At 36.0% G+C, this 13302-nt stretch overlaps 1 protein-coding gene across 2 annotated transcripts in view; it reads right to left on the bottom strand.

Moving 5' to 3' along the window:
• Positions 1–13302, bottom strand: part of ST18 (ST18 C2H2C-type zinc finger transcription factor) — a 167757-nt gene that overhangs the window by 65923 nt on the left and 88532 nt on the right. For both annotated transcript variants that reach the window (XM_059836311.1, XM_059836312.1), the window contains exons 3-4: positions 8183–8289; positions 1601–1655 (exon numbers count right to left, since the gene is read on the bottom strand). In XM_059836311.1, coding sequence (XP_059692294.1) covers positions 1601–1655; positions 8183–8289 — 162 coding nt within the window. The remainder of the gene's footprint in view (positions 1–1600; positions 1656–8182; positions 8290–13302) is intronic.

Here is a 13302-nt window from a genome sequence, read left to right as displayed (position 1 = left end):
AGGCATTTGTTTTTATTGAAAATGGAACGACAAATCTCTGCTTTTTCTGAATTTTAATTCAATCTGGGAAGGGCGAAGGCTGGTGTTTACAAATACCTGCCCACACAAGGATATACAGCATATTGACAAAGCCAACAGGTGGTTCTAAGGATTACTCATATTGCGCAGACAACTTTTGTTGTTTCCACTTCTGGGTAAATGTTCCCGATCTATTGATTCCTATAGACATGTGTGCATGTGTATAAAAAATACAGGGAAAGAAAATCCATAAGTTTTGAAAATATGTTATTAGCTTTTTGAGTGAAAAGGGTGTGAAACCCCTATTAAATATTATTCAAGTCTGCTAAGCCAGCCAGTTTTAATTCACAGCCCTGACCAACAGAGAAAACATGCTCTAATGCTGAGGTGTGAATAACTTTGTTCAAGTCGTCTGTTCTGGTACTTTTGAAGCATATATGAATTTTGCATTAATTTCAGAGAACGTTACTCAGGGATGCCTCAAAGATTTGCTATGACAATGCTTATGGTTTTTTTTAGTAAAGCTGGTCTGTATTTATCCCCTTGCTTACAGGCAGTTTGTTGCACTCCCATCCCCTTCCTCTCTTTTCCTAAATGAAATCTAGCACTTTTCATCTCTTTGGTCATTTGAAACTAGAGAACTAAGCCAAACCACACTTTAATTTTTCATTCTGACCACAACTTGAAGATGAAGGCACAATATTAACAATCCAGAACTACTGAGTTCTAGAATCAAACTAGTCTGTTTTACACAATCCTGAGAATGCACAAATCACATTAAAATGAGAGTGAAGGATGGGTGCTGTGCACCTCTGAAATAGTCATAAGCAAAAATTCTCACAGGGCAGGCAAAATTTTGGCATTTATTTTTACATATCTCCATTTTTCACTCATTATCAAGAGTCACAAAAAGTGTTATGACTTAAAATAAAAAGTTATTTTCCTGGAAGAGCTGTATTGCTAGTCAATCATGTTTTCCAGATGTTGAGATCATTAAGGGCCTGTTTATCTCTCAGTACTGCATTTCCATCTGTTCCTTACAAAAAGAGAGGAATAGCTGGGAAATACAACTATGTCATAACTTTGCAAAATGAAACATGAGCACCAGTACTTAAAAAAAGCAGACTTCTCTGCTGCATACACCTGCACCTTTTGATTAAAGTAAATTTACTTCTGGACTATTTACGTAGCTAATTTACAGATAATTAATGGCAATAGACAGAAAAACATTGAGTTGGCTGAGACAAAGTTTTGTACATTATTTTGAAAGCATCCATTCAATATTGTCTAGCTCTACTCCCTATGGAAAATCTCTGTTTGCATAATAAAAAGCATAACCTTTATTTTCTTTGAGAAATAGCTCAAAGAAAATAGCATGCAGTAGATTTTTTCTGCTTTTCTTTAAACCATAGCTAATAACATGGTGCCTCTTAATGCCAGCAGTCTGTGTCCTGCCTTGATTAAAAAAGCAGCCCTAAGGAAGCTACACACTCTCTTACTGCACATTAGGGACTGTGAACAGGAACTATCATATTTCATGGTGTGCTGGGCACAGGGTCGTGGAACGTGCTTGCTAACTCACCCTTGGTTCCTTTTGAGCGTGTGCGCAGCTTTTTATTTTCCCCATCTGCATCCATCTGTAATATTAACACAAAGTCTTTAATTCATTCATTTTGCCATTGAGAAAAAAAAAGTCACCAATGCTTTTTTTTCACATTTCCAAAGGCTAGACAGTAATAGAAAGAAGAATAATCATGCCTTATTAATCTTGTCAAAGAGATAAAAAGCCATCTGTGAATATCTAGTAAATACCTAGGAGATACCTTTAGTGATACAGATTTGTTTAATAAAGTGATGGTTATGAGTGACTCTGTGAGGTTTAATGGCAAGGTCTACAGGTGTTAGCGGAAGGCATAAGGTTAGAAACAGCAATGCTCTATGAGTACTTCTTTCAGCATCCACCTCTTGGAAGAAAAGGTCCCAGAAAGCCACAGTGACTACAGGCACTCTGCATTATTGTTGTAACTGAAGCATATCTTAATAGCTGTGTTGGAACCTGCATTTCTGACAACTTCATCCTTAAAACGTGAAACCCTCTTGTTTGAATGTGCATGACTGCACAAGTACAGCTTTGAAATACTTCACCACTTAATCAACTACTTCTAACAGGAGTTTTGGTGAAAATGACAGTTACAGATTTGTATGAGTTTTGGGGAGAATTTAGTGTCCAGGTTTGTATTTCACATTAAAATTAAAAAATCCACAAAAAATCCAACCCCTAAAAAAGTCAGCTGTTGCTGTAAGATTTCTAACTGAAGTAAGGAGACCTTTCAAGATCAGCTGTTCTCATGACACTTCTGGCTACATCTAAACCAGAACTATGGAAATATGCACCTTCTGGTCTTGGATCTGGCCCAGACCCTTAATTGTAGGGGAAGGTTTTCAAGACATTGATTTTATTACAAACCCCTGAAATTCAAAGGGATTAAGGATTCACGTTTTCCTGTGGAGAGCTGCAGTGATACACTGTACATTGTATAACAGTGTAATTTGTCCATGTCCAGAGACACAAACTCCTCTTTTTTCTAAAAGTTACTCTTAATTTTTATGTAAGGAAGACTCTCTCATGTGGAATTTTTGTATAGGCAAAATATCAGGAACTCTGGAATTCTTCTTCAGTCTGTGATAGTATCTTACTATCTATCTTTGCTCTGAGTCTCAGTTTCCCTGTTTGTAAATGGTGATGACCAAACATACTGTAGATGAAGCAACTCCCATGTGCCTCTGCAGATCAATATGCAGGAGCAAATGCAGACACCAGCATCTGAGTTATATAACTGTTTTGGGCAATAGGTAGATGCATTCTGTGGATACCAGAAGTTGCCTATGTCTGGCACCTTTCCCTGCAAAAGGTCACAAGATAAAAAGCAATGTCAACAGAACATTCTGTCTATTATTTCACTCTTCCTTTCTGAGGATCAGCAGAACTGATTTGCTCCACCGAGGGAAGATGCAAGAAGCTCTGTTTGTGCCTTTTTCCATTTATAGAGTTTGAAGATCTGAGGAGGCTTTATTTTTAGCTCTAATTTCGTAGCTTTTTTCTGTTTGTTGTTATATATGGTTACACATTTTATACAGCTACTGGAATCAAAATACCTATTTGCAGGAGAGAACACAAGCATTTGAAAAGGGTATTCGTGTACTTGAAGAAGTCTGATTCTAGAACACAGGTTAGCGATATCTGAAATGGAAGTATAAATTGATTGAAACACATCTCAAAGCCAGACAATGGTATCTTTTCTCTGTTTAAATTTACATCTGATGTTGATTATTAACAGGGAAGGAACATAAGTGGCTTGTGTTTATGTAGTGGGGCTGATGGCAGTCTTTACTTGTTACTATCCTTAAAACCTGGAGAACGAGTTTTTGCAATGTGACTGCAATGGTAATGGGAAACATGGCTCTGTTCTCTGATGCTGAGTTGTGATTGAAGGCACTGACCTGCCATAGACTTATAATAGGGGAGCAGGTGTGGCAATGATGGACTTTAATTTCCTTTAATAAACCTTTTATGTGCCACACTTTTACTGCCATTCTATGCTCTCCAAGGTCCTGCACATAATAGGTTCATTACTTTTGATTACTATAGTCTATTGAGACAAACAACTCCAGAACATACTATATATTATGTTCAGTTAAACCAATATAGACTATTTATCCACTGTGCATTATTTCACCTGCAACTCTACAGACAAAATTAACAACAGCTCCTGTAAGCTAAAACTATTAAAACCACTGGTACTCCTTTGTCATCATTTCATAATAAATACCACACCAATCACAGTGCTGCTCTTTTAATTATGAAACAAAAAGTGTCCACTGCTTCTACTGAACAGCAGTTACTTTGGTCTAAACACCACATTGCATTGTGATGAATATTTAAAAAACTGCACAATGAGTGAAAACCAACAATAAAATCAATGCAGGTGATTTTTCTATTGATTTTCTTTCCTTGTAATAGTTTGAAACTATGAGAAATGTTTAATCAACTCAAGCCTAAAATTTATAGGACTATTTAGCCTGGTGCATACCACATATTAAAATAATCATCATGTCTGTGTTGCGTAAAAAACACTTTAACTTACAAAAAGTCCCATGCATTAACTTTGAAAGTTATACAAAAATAACTGAAGAAAACTGTGAAATCTTTTATGTGTGTCAGCAAAAAGACCTCTCTTGCTCAAAATTTAAATGTAATATCTTCAGGTTTTGATAGTTCTTTCAGAGACTGGAAAAAGTGAACAAAGTTTCTCACTTATGATTTTTATCTACATACAGATTGTTTTACATAAAATTACAGCCACAGATGGTCAGCAAGAAGTATTCAAACTTTTAAATCACCCATGGAGAGACAAAAGAATTAAACTCTAAGTGAGAAATTCCATCCAAAGTTTTTAGAAGTAATTGTTATCAAGGTGTTAATTTAAGAGACACGTCTTATTACTGCTACGGACTGTAAAGATTGGATGGAATCTGGAAGGTACTTCATGCTTTCGAAGCTGTGGATGGTCAGCCCTCACTCCCAGTACGTATGTTGTCTTGAGACAAGAAGCCATAAGGGATAAATGGAATGGTCATTTCTGCACAAAATCCTCACACAACGTGTTACTACCAGCTTTTTTAACCATCAAGTTCATCAGGGTAATATCTAAGTGCTTGCCAGGAAAATTTTATTGGGAGTTGCAGTCCCATATTTTTTAAGGGCAAGCTTCACAAAAATAATGACAAGTGAACAGTGGAATTAATTCCACTTTATCTTTGCATCTTAGACCTAGATTCTCTGATTTGATGGGTTTTAAACCCATTTAAAAATTTTCTTTTCTAAATTAGTTGAAACTAGCTAATGAACTCAAAAGGAATTAGTGGGAGATATACAGTCAGGAACACTGCGGCAGAGAGGTAGCAGCTATGCAGTCCCAAATCACTAGGCAGTCAGGCTTAGAAATAAATGCCTGCCTTAGAATTGCTTCAGTTATGCCGTATTTCTGTGATTTGGAAATTTACTGATGATGTTGATGTTGAATTATTTTATGCAAACATGTTCCAATAAATCTCGTTAAGTTTATGAATGCTTTCTGTCTGACTTCAGGAATTTCAATATGAACCTCCTTCCACATTTCCTTCAATATTGGTTGAGACTTAAGTGTAAGTCAATAACTGGATCCCAGAAAACTGATTGTGGAGTCACCAACAATACTACAAATTCTGCTTGGCTGAAACCAGAATAACTTGCCATGTGGCTGCTACAGGGTATTGATGTTTCTCCAGGTGAATTTACTGGTGGAATAGCAGCAATCATACTTTCTGAGCAAACTTCAGACTTCCTGGCTGCAGAAACCAAATGTTACTACTTCTGTTTGTAGCATCCCACTGCAGTCAATGGACTCAAGAAAAGCACCTGGAAATACTTCCCTGAGTGAGAGAATTGGGATTTGGCACTGAGTTTGGTTTTTTGTGTGCCTCGATTCTATTTGTGCACATGTGCATGTACTGATATTATAATGGAATCCAAGAATATGACTAATGGCCGAAAAAAGGGCATGTGCAATAAATGATAGTAATAAAGATAATAATAACAATAATAATAATAACAACAAATATTTCAGTGTACTTGCGCATTTTTGATTCTGAATTTCAGAAACTAAATTGATACTACTATCTTGGTAAGATAGTTTCACAGCACATTACTGTGAAATAAACTATGACTTGGGGAAGCCAGTGCTGCTGATAGAGGTAAAAGTGAAATGCACCTCCTAGAATGAGCTAATGTCAGAGTTGTGCACTTTCTAATTTCTATCACAATTTGCACAAGCATGACTTTCCTAGAGTGGGTTTCACACTCCTGGAGCAGCAGTCTGTTTCCTTTTGAGTAACTAGCTAGACAAAAAAAAATCACCAGCTTATCTAGAGGTAAGGAGTATAAAAGTTGACATTTCATTGTGAGTTTTCAACCAAAAGTTACATCTGATTTTCAAAATGAAACTTGGAAAAAACTTCTCTAGGACAAACCTTAACTGATTTTGAGAGGTCTGAAAATAATAACAGCTTTTCTCTACTATTTTTAATTTGCAAACTACGTAAGTTTGTATAGAGGCAACAGATACATCTGTCACTAGACAATGAACTTAGCCAGAAAAAAAACCCATCTTAATGATTTTTAAGGCACGCAAATCCATCCTCAAATCTCAAACACAAACCACAAACTTCAGAGTTGAAGTCAGATGCTGCTAAGAGCTACAAACACATCTGTGCTGTACTGTGCCCCAAGGTGACACAAAACTGTGTGCCTCTTCCTACAATAAATAATACCCTCAGAGCAAACTTTTCAGTGCTTTTCATACTTATATTTTAATATTTCTTTTCAATAACTCATTTAAGAATCTAACAAATAAAAAGGGAATATTGTCATAAAGAAAAAGATTTTTTAAAATAAATCTGAGAGCAAGAAGATTTCCTACAGCCTGTCCAGAAGTACGGAGCACTGTTTGGCTGTCTGTGTATATATGTGTGCTGACTGCATCCTCCTGACACTCGACGATAGCTTTTTTTAATACGAAACATTAGTGGCAAACTGACGGTGAGAAGTACAGAGCAAGAAGAAAGTGCAAAGTACACACATAGCAGCTTCCAGATAAAGCATATATATTCTGACTACTGGCAGTAAAGAAATCCAAAATCTGAAGACAATATTTTCAGGAACATTGCTTGTACCATGAATAAATTTTCTTGTTCTTCTTTTCTTTAATAACATGCTGATGGCCAGAAAGGAGGAAAAATATTTACAAAGTAGGTGTTCTTAAAGACTATAACTGAAAATATGCCTTGTTTTGTGATTTTGATTATTCTTAGCCAAGCTGTCATCTCATCTTTATTTTTGAAACTTTTGCTTTTGTTTACACAATGCTATTCCTGATTTCTGTAAGAGAAAGTTGAATAACATGCAACTAACTAATTGGTTCAGACATATTAATTTCTTGGGAATTAAAATAAGTAAGTACATCTACTGAATGCAAATTTTAAAGCATGTTTATAACACCTCTAAGTTATCAACAATTTGGCATATTATAGTGTGGTTGAATAGTATACATATTTTTGAGAAGTAGATGTTTTTTATATTGAAGTCACTACTTGAAAATATGCAGTGACAAAATAAACCTTAAATCATAGGCAAGCTTGAATAGCTTTGTAATGAGGATGATTTATTTTGATTCTCACTTCTGATTTCTGAGTTGTCACTGCTGTTGTATACTTCATCCATGCAACTTTGCACAACTGGCAGTGCTGAATATAAACCAAAGCCATATGTTTATGTCCTTTTGCCAAACGACTACAGCAAATAGTTCTATTATTCCCTTAGGTAACCAACGTGTGCCAAGTATTTCTATTAGTCTGCTTTACCAAGGCTTTAGAGGGCAGAGTCACAGCTTTATGAAATTAAGGGGCAACTGCTAGTTTTAAATTTAGAGAAAAATTATATAGTCTACCATGCTGAAATGCAGTTCAACACAAGCTAATGTGCGATTCTACTTTCTGGAGGCTTTTTTTCCTGGATTTTTATTTTTGACATAGTTCAATGTCTGGTCACTTTTTCCTGGGCTACTACTTTGAGAAGAAAGAAAATGTCAATATTCAAAAAGAAAAAATGCTTTGACACCTTGAGATCTTTTACAAATACAACAAATTTTTTATCCCACCCAACTGATATCTAGTTAAAAAAACCTCAGTATACATAATAAAAAAAATTTCACAACTAAACTATCCCTCACAGATTAAATTTAAGCAGTACATTATGAAATACATTCTGACTCCGGAGTCATACGGATTCAAAGATAGTTCTGTTCTTGTCAGTATGTAATACTAACAGAGTGTAGTTCTGAAACTAAACAACTAGAATTTCTAGGTATTTACAAAGATTATATCTTTTTCAATTGTTCAGTATTATTATACCTGACTGTTGAAGACTGCTGTTCTTAAAACGGCAGATGCTATGTGAGAAAAATAGCCATAGTGCACGAAACACTACACATGAAACCACATAGTATTCTAGTATTAATATAGAGATATATTTTCACTCAAATTCATTTTTGTAAATAAATTATCCCACCTTTGTGTGTTTCCAGGTGAAAATATGTGCAGATTCCAAACAACCGAATTCGTCACTCAGCCCAAGATGACTTGCCTGATTTACCAGATAATCCAGAAATTCATTCTCTGAAAAAAAAAACCAACACAAGAAAACCAAAAACCAGCTATACTAAATAAAACGTAGATGAAACAGGACACTCTTTAAATCAAATGGGCAAAGAATCCAGGTGCATTGTCTTCTTGTGCAGTTTTTCAAAGATGTGGTATAGAGGCATCAATGATGCTTCTAAAAGGCAGAAAGAATAGCATTTTTTTTTTTGTTATGGTACTTTCTTTATCTTGTTAATGCCCTTTCCAATAGCTTATGAATTAGATCTGTTCTAAGAAAAGTTTTTCTTCTTGCACAGGCGAAAATCCACAATTTCTATATGTAGAAATCCCTAGTCAAATGTTTTTACTGCATCAGAACCCCTCTGACTGACTATGACAGTTAGGTACATGATGTGAAATAAATGAGAAACATTCTAAAATATTTTAATAATAGCAGAAACCCCCTCAGTTTTATTTTTTTATGATTTTGAATATCAGAGTTTAAAGTTTGGTAGACTGATAGTGTTCTCACCATAAGCAAAATGAAGGAAATCCTTGACATTTCTCCATGCTCAATTTTTATTCCTTTCTGTGAGAAAACTCCCACTAAATCAACAGTAACATCGAGGGAAGAAGAGCTGCAAAAGTTTATATCTGAGTATACAATACTGAGGGCCTTGTATTCAAAAATAATGAATGCCCAAATCCTTTGAACACTTAAAGTAGTAGGCACTTGCAACCTGGGAAAACCTAGCTGTGAGCAGTTGTTATGAGCGGGCTTTATTTTAGCATCACTCCTGCCACTAGTGACCAAATACAAAAATTTTACTGTCACTTGCAACTTCGAAGGTCCTTTTCAAACAGTATCCAGTGTATTTAGTAAAACAGATCTATTCATTCAACGTATTCCAGTTATGACAAAGTTTGCAGATAAACTTTTGGAACTTGAAGGTGGAACTTTAGCTATTCATTTAATGATCACTGATGAAGTTTTGTCAGTAAAATTTGTAATGTTACATTTCTGAAATTGGAAAGGCTCGTTCTAAACAGATTCTCAGAGAAGCTAGTTTATTGAGTGACTAATTTCTGCTTGAGTTTCAATAAATAGAATATTAGTTGCATCCCATCAATAACTTTTAATTAAAATAAATAAGCTTTTATCCAATAGCAAAACAGACAACAGATGCAAGATGGTAAAGAAGGGAGAAAACCCAGAACAAAACAGCCCAATACGGAAAAGATTTTTAAGCAGTTTTCTAGCCAATATGTTGCTGGAAAAAGATGTTGTTTATCCTCAAAGGCCTCTTTCCCTGTTATTCTATTTCAACATCCATGAAAAAAACCCAAAAAGAGTCTTAAAGCTTTCTACCTGCCTCTTCTTCTTTGTTCAAAACACACTAACCTAAAACAAAAGATCTCTGAGAAGAGCTACAATGGTGAACAAAGCTCTTTCTAAAGCCTAAAACTTAGCAGCTTTTTGTGTAAAATCCTATCATGTTATGTATTTATTAGCAATATATTTTTCATTTATTTTCTCAAAGATTGCCAATAAAGAACTAAATCACATAAGGGAGTAGCTGTAAACCCTTTGAGTTCCCTAATGTCAAACTCATTAGCATCCGAATAACCACACAGCAGCACATCATCTGCACAATTGCAATTTTTTACTACTTTTAATAGCGTTTCTCAAAGGGCTCATTTTCAACTTTCTTCAGTGGTTAGTTGGTTCCCTGGGGAAAAGGAGCTTCCTGACGCTCACAGCTTCCACTCAACAACCAGGCCGTTTGCTGTCAGAAGCATCAGCCCTCTGCCCTAACCCCATCTGCTGTCTCTCTCATCCTAAGGGACCGAGAGTTAAGACAGCACAGCTGAGATCCACTTGGAAAAGTGCACAAAGGACAGGAAAATATACAAAACTTTCCACATTTAACTTTACATAATAAGCTAATACATTGAAAATCCTCCTTTTAAGAAAAGGAGTCTGGGCTGGGTTGGGGCTGGGGGGCAGGTTTTAAAATTGTGCTGAAAAACTACATGCAACAGTGCCATTCGCTATTTTACTCCCATCTGCCTTGCATGTGACATCATCAGCTATCTTTGTAAAGCAGAGAGTGCTATAGTAGGACAAAAGCAAGACTTTATATAAAGCACAAGACCCAAACCCCTCTTCTGTGTTTAATCACAACAGAAGTTACTGGTTAGTAAGTTTAAATGTGCTATTTTCTATTTCTTTCACATAACAGGGTGCTGGCTGCAATACAGCTGATTCGTGGGTAGTTACCCACATTTGAAGATACGGTGTTTCATAAGAAGTCTAATACAATGTCATGCATCTGTCATGTTATAAACAAGGTGTGTAGGATTACTCTGTGTCATGGGATGTGACATACCCCTAATGGAATATAAACTATGCGTCACCCCTATCCACACTCCAAGCAGCAACTTATATTTCAAATAAGAGTGCTGGAATCTGATACTTCAGGTAACAAACAAGAGTTAGTGCTGATTTCACACTAACATCAAGGTCTTATACAATAAGTTATTGAGAAACTCTTTATTTTAGTATATTTTATGAATTATAAAATTAATCATGGGCCAAATTTTGAGGCATTGCAAGCAGTGCAGATAAAAGTCTGCAATGCCAACTGGAAAAACTAAGCTCTCAGCCTCAAGACCAATTCAAAAGGATTTACAGACGGCAAATTATGCCTACCCTTCAACTCCCCGTATGTCTGAACAGAATTTTTTAATCCTGAAGGTGAAGTTTGCCTGCCTACAAAGAAAACCTTCACCCTTTTCAACCAGCACCTCAATTCAACTAGAATAATGAACTTTATAAACCCACAAAGATGGAATAAATGAGTTGCTTGATTTGTCAATGTAATGGTTCAGTGAAGTCACCTGGAACCTTTGCAATTCACTGTTCGGTTTATAGCCATTTCCAGTGCAACATGATTTTGTACTGACTCTGAAGTGCCATCCTACTGAGATCCATGAGTCATATCAGGATACTGATGTGAATCACCATTTGGGCCCTCATCCTTAACATCACATGTGTGTGACAAATCCCTTCAAGCAACCATTCTTGTTGACCCATTGTCTATGGGTAAAAGTCCACTCATTCAGGTCAGATTACTAGCGAGTTCCTGAGGATTTAATGAGAAAAGACATATTCTACAGTCAAAAATTATGTCACCAGAAGTCTGAGGTTGCTTTCTCTGTCAGAATTGCAGTACAAAAATCTGTACTACATCTGTAAAAGACCCCAACAACTTTTTTGAACATAATGGATATAGTTTCCAACAGATTAATTTGATTTTCTCTCATTTGCCACATCTCTAGTTGATATTTGCAAATATAAAAATGAACAGTCACAACAGTTTGTGATTTGTTAACTCAGAATAGAAGTAATAACTAAGAAAACGAAATCCAGTGAGCTCACCATTATGATCCCTGAACATTTTTCATGTTTCTACAGTGACAGTGATTTCTTTCTCAAGATAAAATAATGCAACATATTTAGTATTTGAGAAGAAAATACATGAAAGCAAAAGATGCTATTACAAAGGAAAGAAGATGTATTGAGCTCTTGACTGCAGCCAGATCTTTATCCTGCACAGGTGGAAGTATGTAACTTTACACATTAAGTACTGCACAAACTTATGGGTCACCTCAGTGAGACCCTTAAGCGCATGTGTAATGTTCAGCACATGAGTAAACAAATGAATTTCATTTGGCCTTCTGATGCTTCACATTAGCACCCTCACTGCAGTATACATGGGCAGTCTTGGAAATCTGAAGGAGTCTACTTGGAAACATCATTTTTATGTAATTTGAGCTTCAGAAAGGAATTTCTTTGGCACAGAGTACTTTTCTTTGCACTTGTTTTATTATGTGCAGAGCACACGTGAAACAAAATAATTGCTGCTACAACTATTGCATTTTCTTTCCCAACCATAAAGCTAAACTTTATCTTACTTAGTTCTACCCTGAGATGAACAGGAGGTCACGTTACCAGTGCAAGACAGCCTGGTTACACGGGCAGTTGTCCTTCCAGAACCTGTAAAAGCACATCATTTGTACTCATCCGCTCTTTTAAACATGGCAGTAATTCCAATGCCATGTGCAAGATCATATTTTGCCTAGCAGTGGGGTTTAACTTTCACCTGATTTAAGCAACAAACTATCCCTCAAAGATGCCTGAGGCTTTGCTGTAATTAACATAACTGCATTTAGATGCTATTCATGACCGATAATTCCAACACCTTGTGAAAAAAAAAAAAAAAGGTTGCATGCTGTAAACATTATAAACATATTCAAATAAGCTTAACACAATCTGCCATGCTTATTTCTGCCTAGATCATGGACCAGCGAAATGGTTAATGCAAATGGATTTATAATTTGCTTTGGGGGGCCAGTTTCTTCTCCTTATTTATTAGCCCAGCTGATGGGGCAGATTTGATGAGGCACTTCTGGAATAATTGAGTCATCACACAAAGAAGGCTGCTAGCATTCAGAGTGGTTTTATCAGCAGCAAGCAGGCCTGATTACTGACAATTACACTCTGATCCGGTGATGGAGGAGAAAGAGCCAACGAGTGGGAAATGTCCGTGTTTCTATCCAGGAATAATTTCTACATTCATTTTACATGCTAAGTGTTTCCTATCTCTGCATAATAAACTGTAAACAGGAATAGATGGCACAATGTCCCTTAATATTTCCTGGTAATGAAGACACAAATGTACAGTGAGTGCTGATAAATATAGATGAAACATAAGCTATTCTCTGAGTCTGTATTGTTACCTTTAAAATAAATGCATTTTGGTGGTAAAAGCATAATCATAGCTAATGCAAAAAAATGACAGAAGATTGAAGCTGTCCTTGTAACTACACAGAAACTTTGTAAAAGTCCTGTTAATCACCACTGCTCTAGAGGCTCATAAGCTGAAGGTGATATACTGGAAAGAACATAATTTTGTTTCTCAATCGTCAACTATGTAGGAACTCCTTTGCTTTGACACAGTAAAGGAGAGCAACAGCAGTGACCTC

This window comes from Gavia stellata, chromosome 3 (assembly GCF_030936135.1).
Source record: "Gavia stellata isolate bGavSte3 chromosome 3, bGavSte3.hap2, whole genome shotgun sequence".
Classification (NCBI taxonomy): domain Eukaryota; kingdom Metazoa; phylum Chordata; class Aves; order Gaviiformes; family Gaviidae; genus Gavia; species Gavia stellata.
This window is presented reverse-complemented; position numbering and strand designations above follow the sequence as displayed.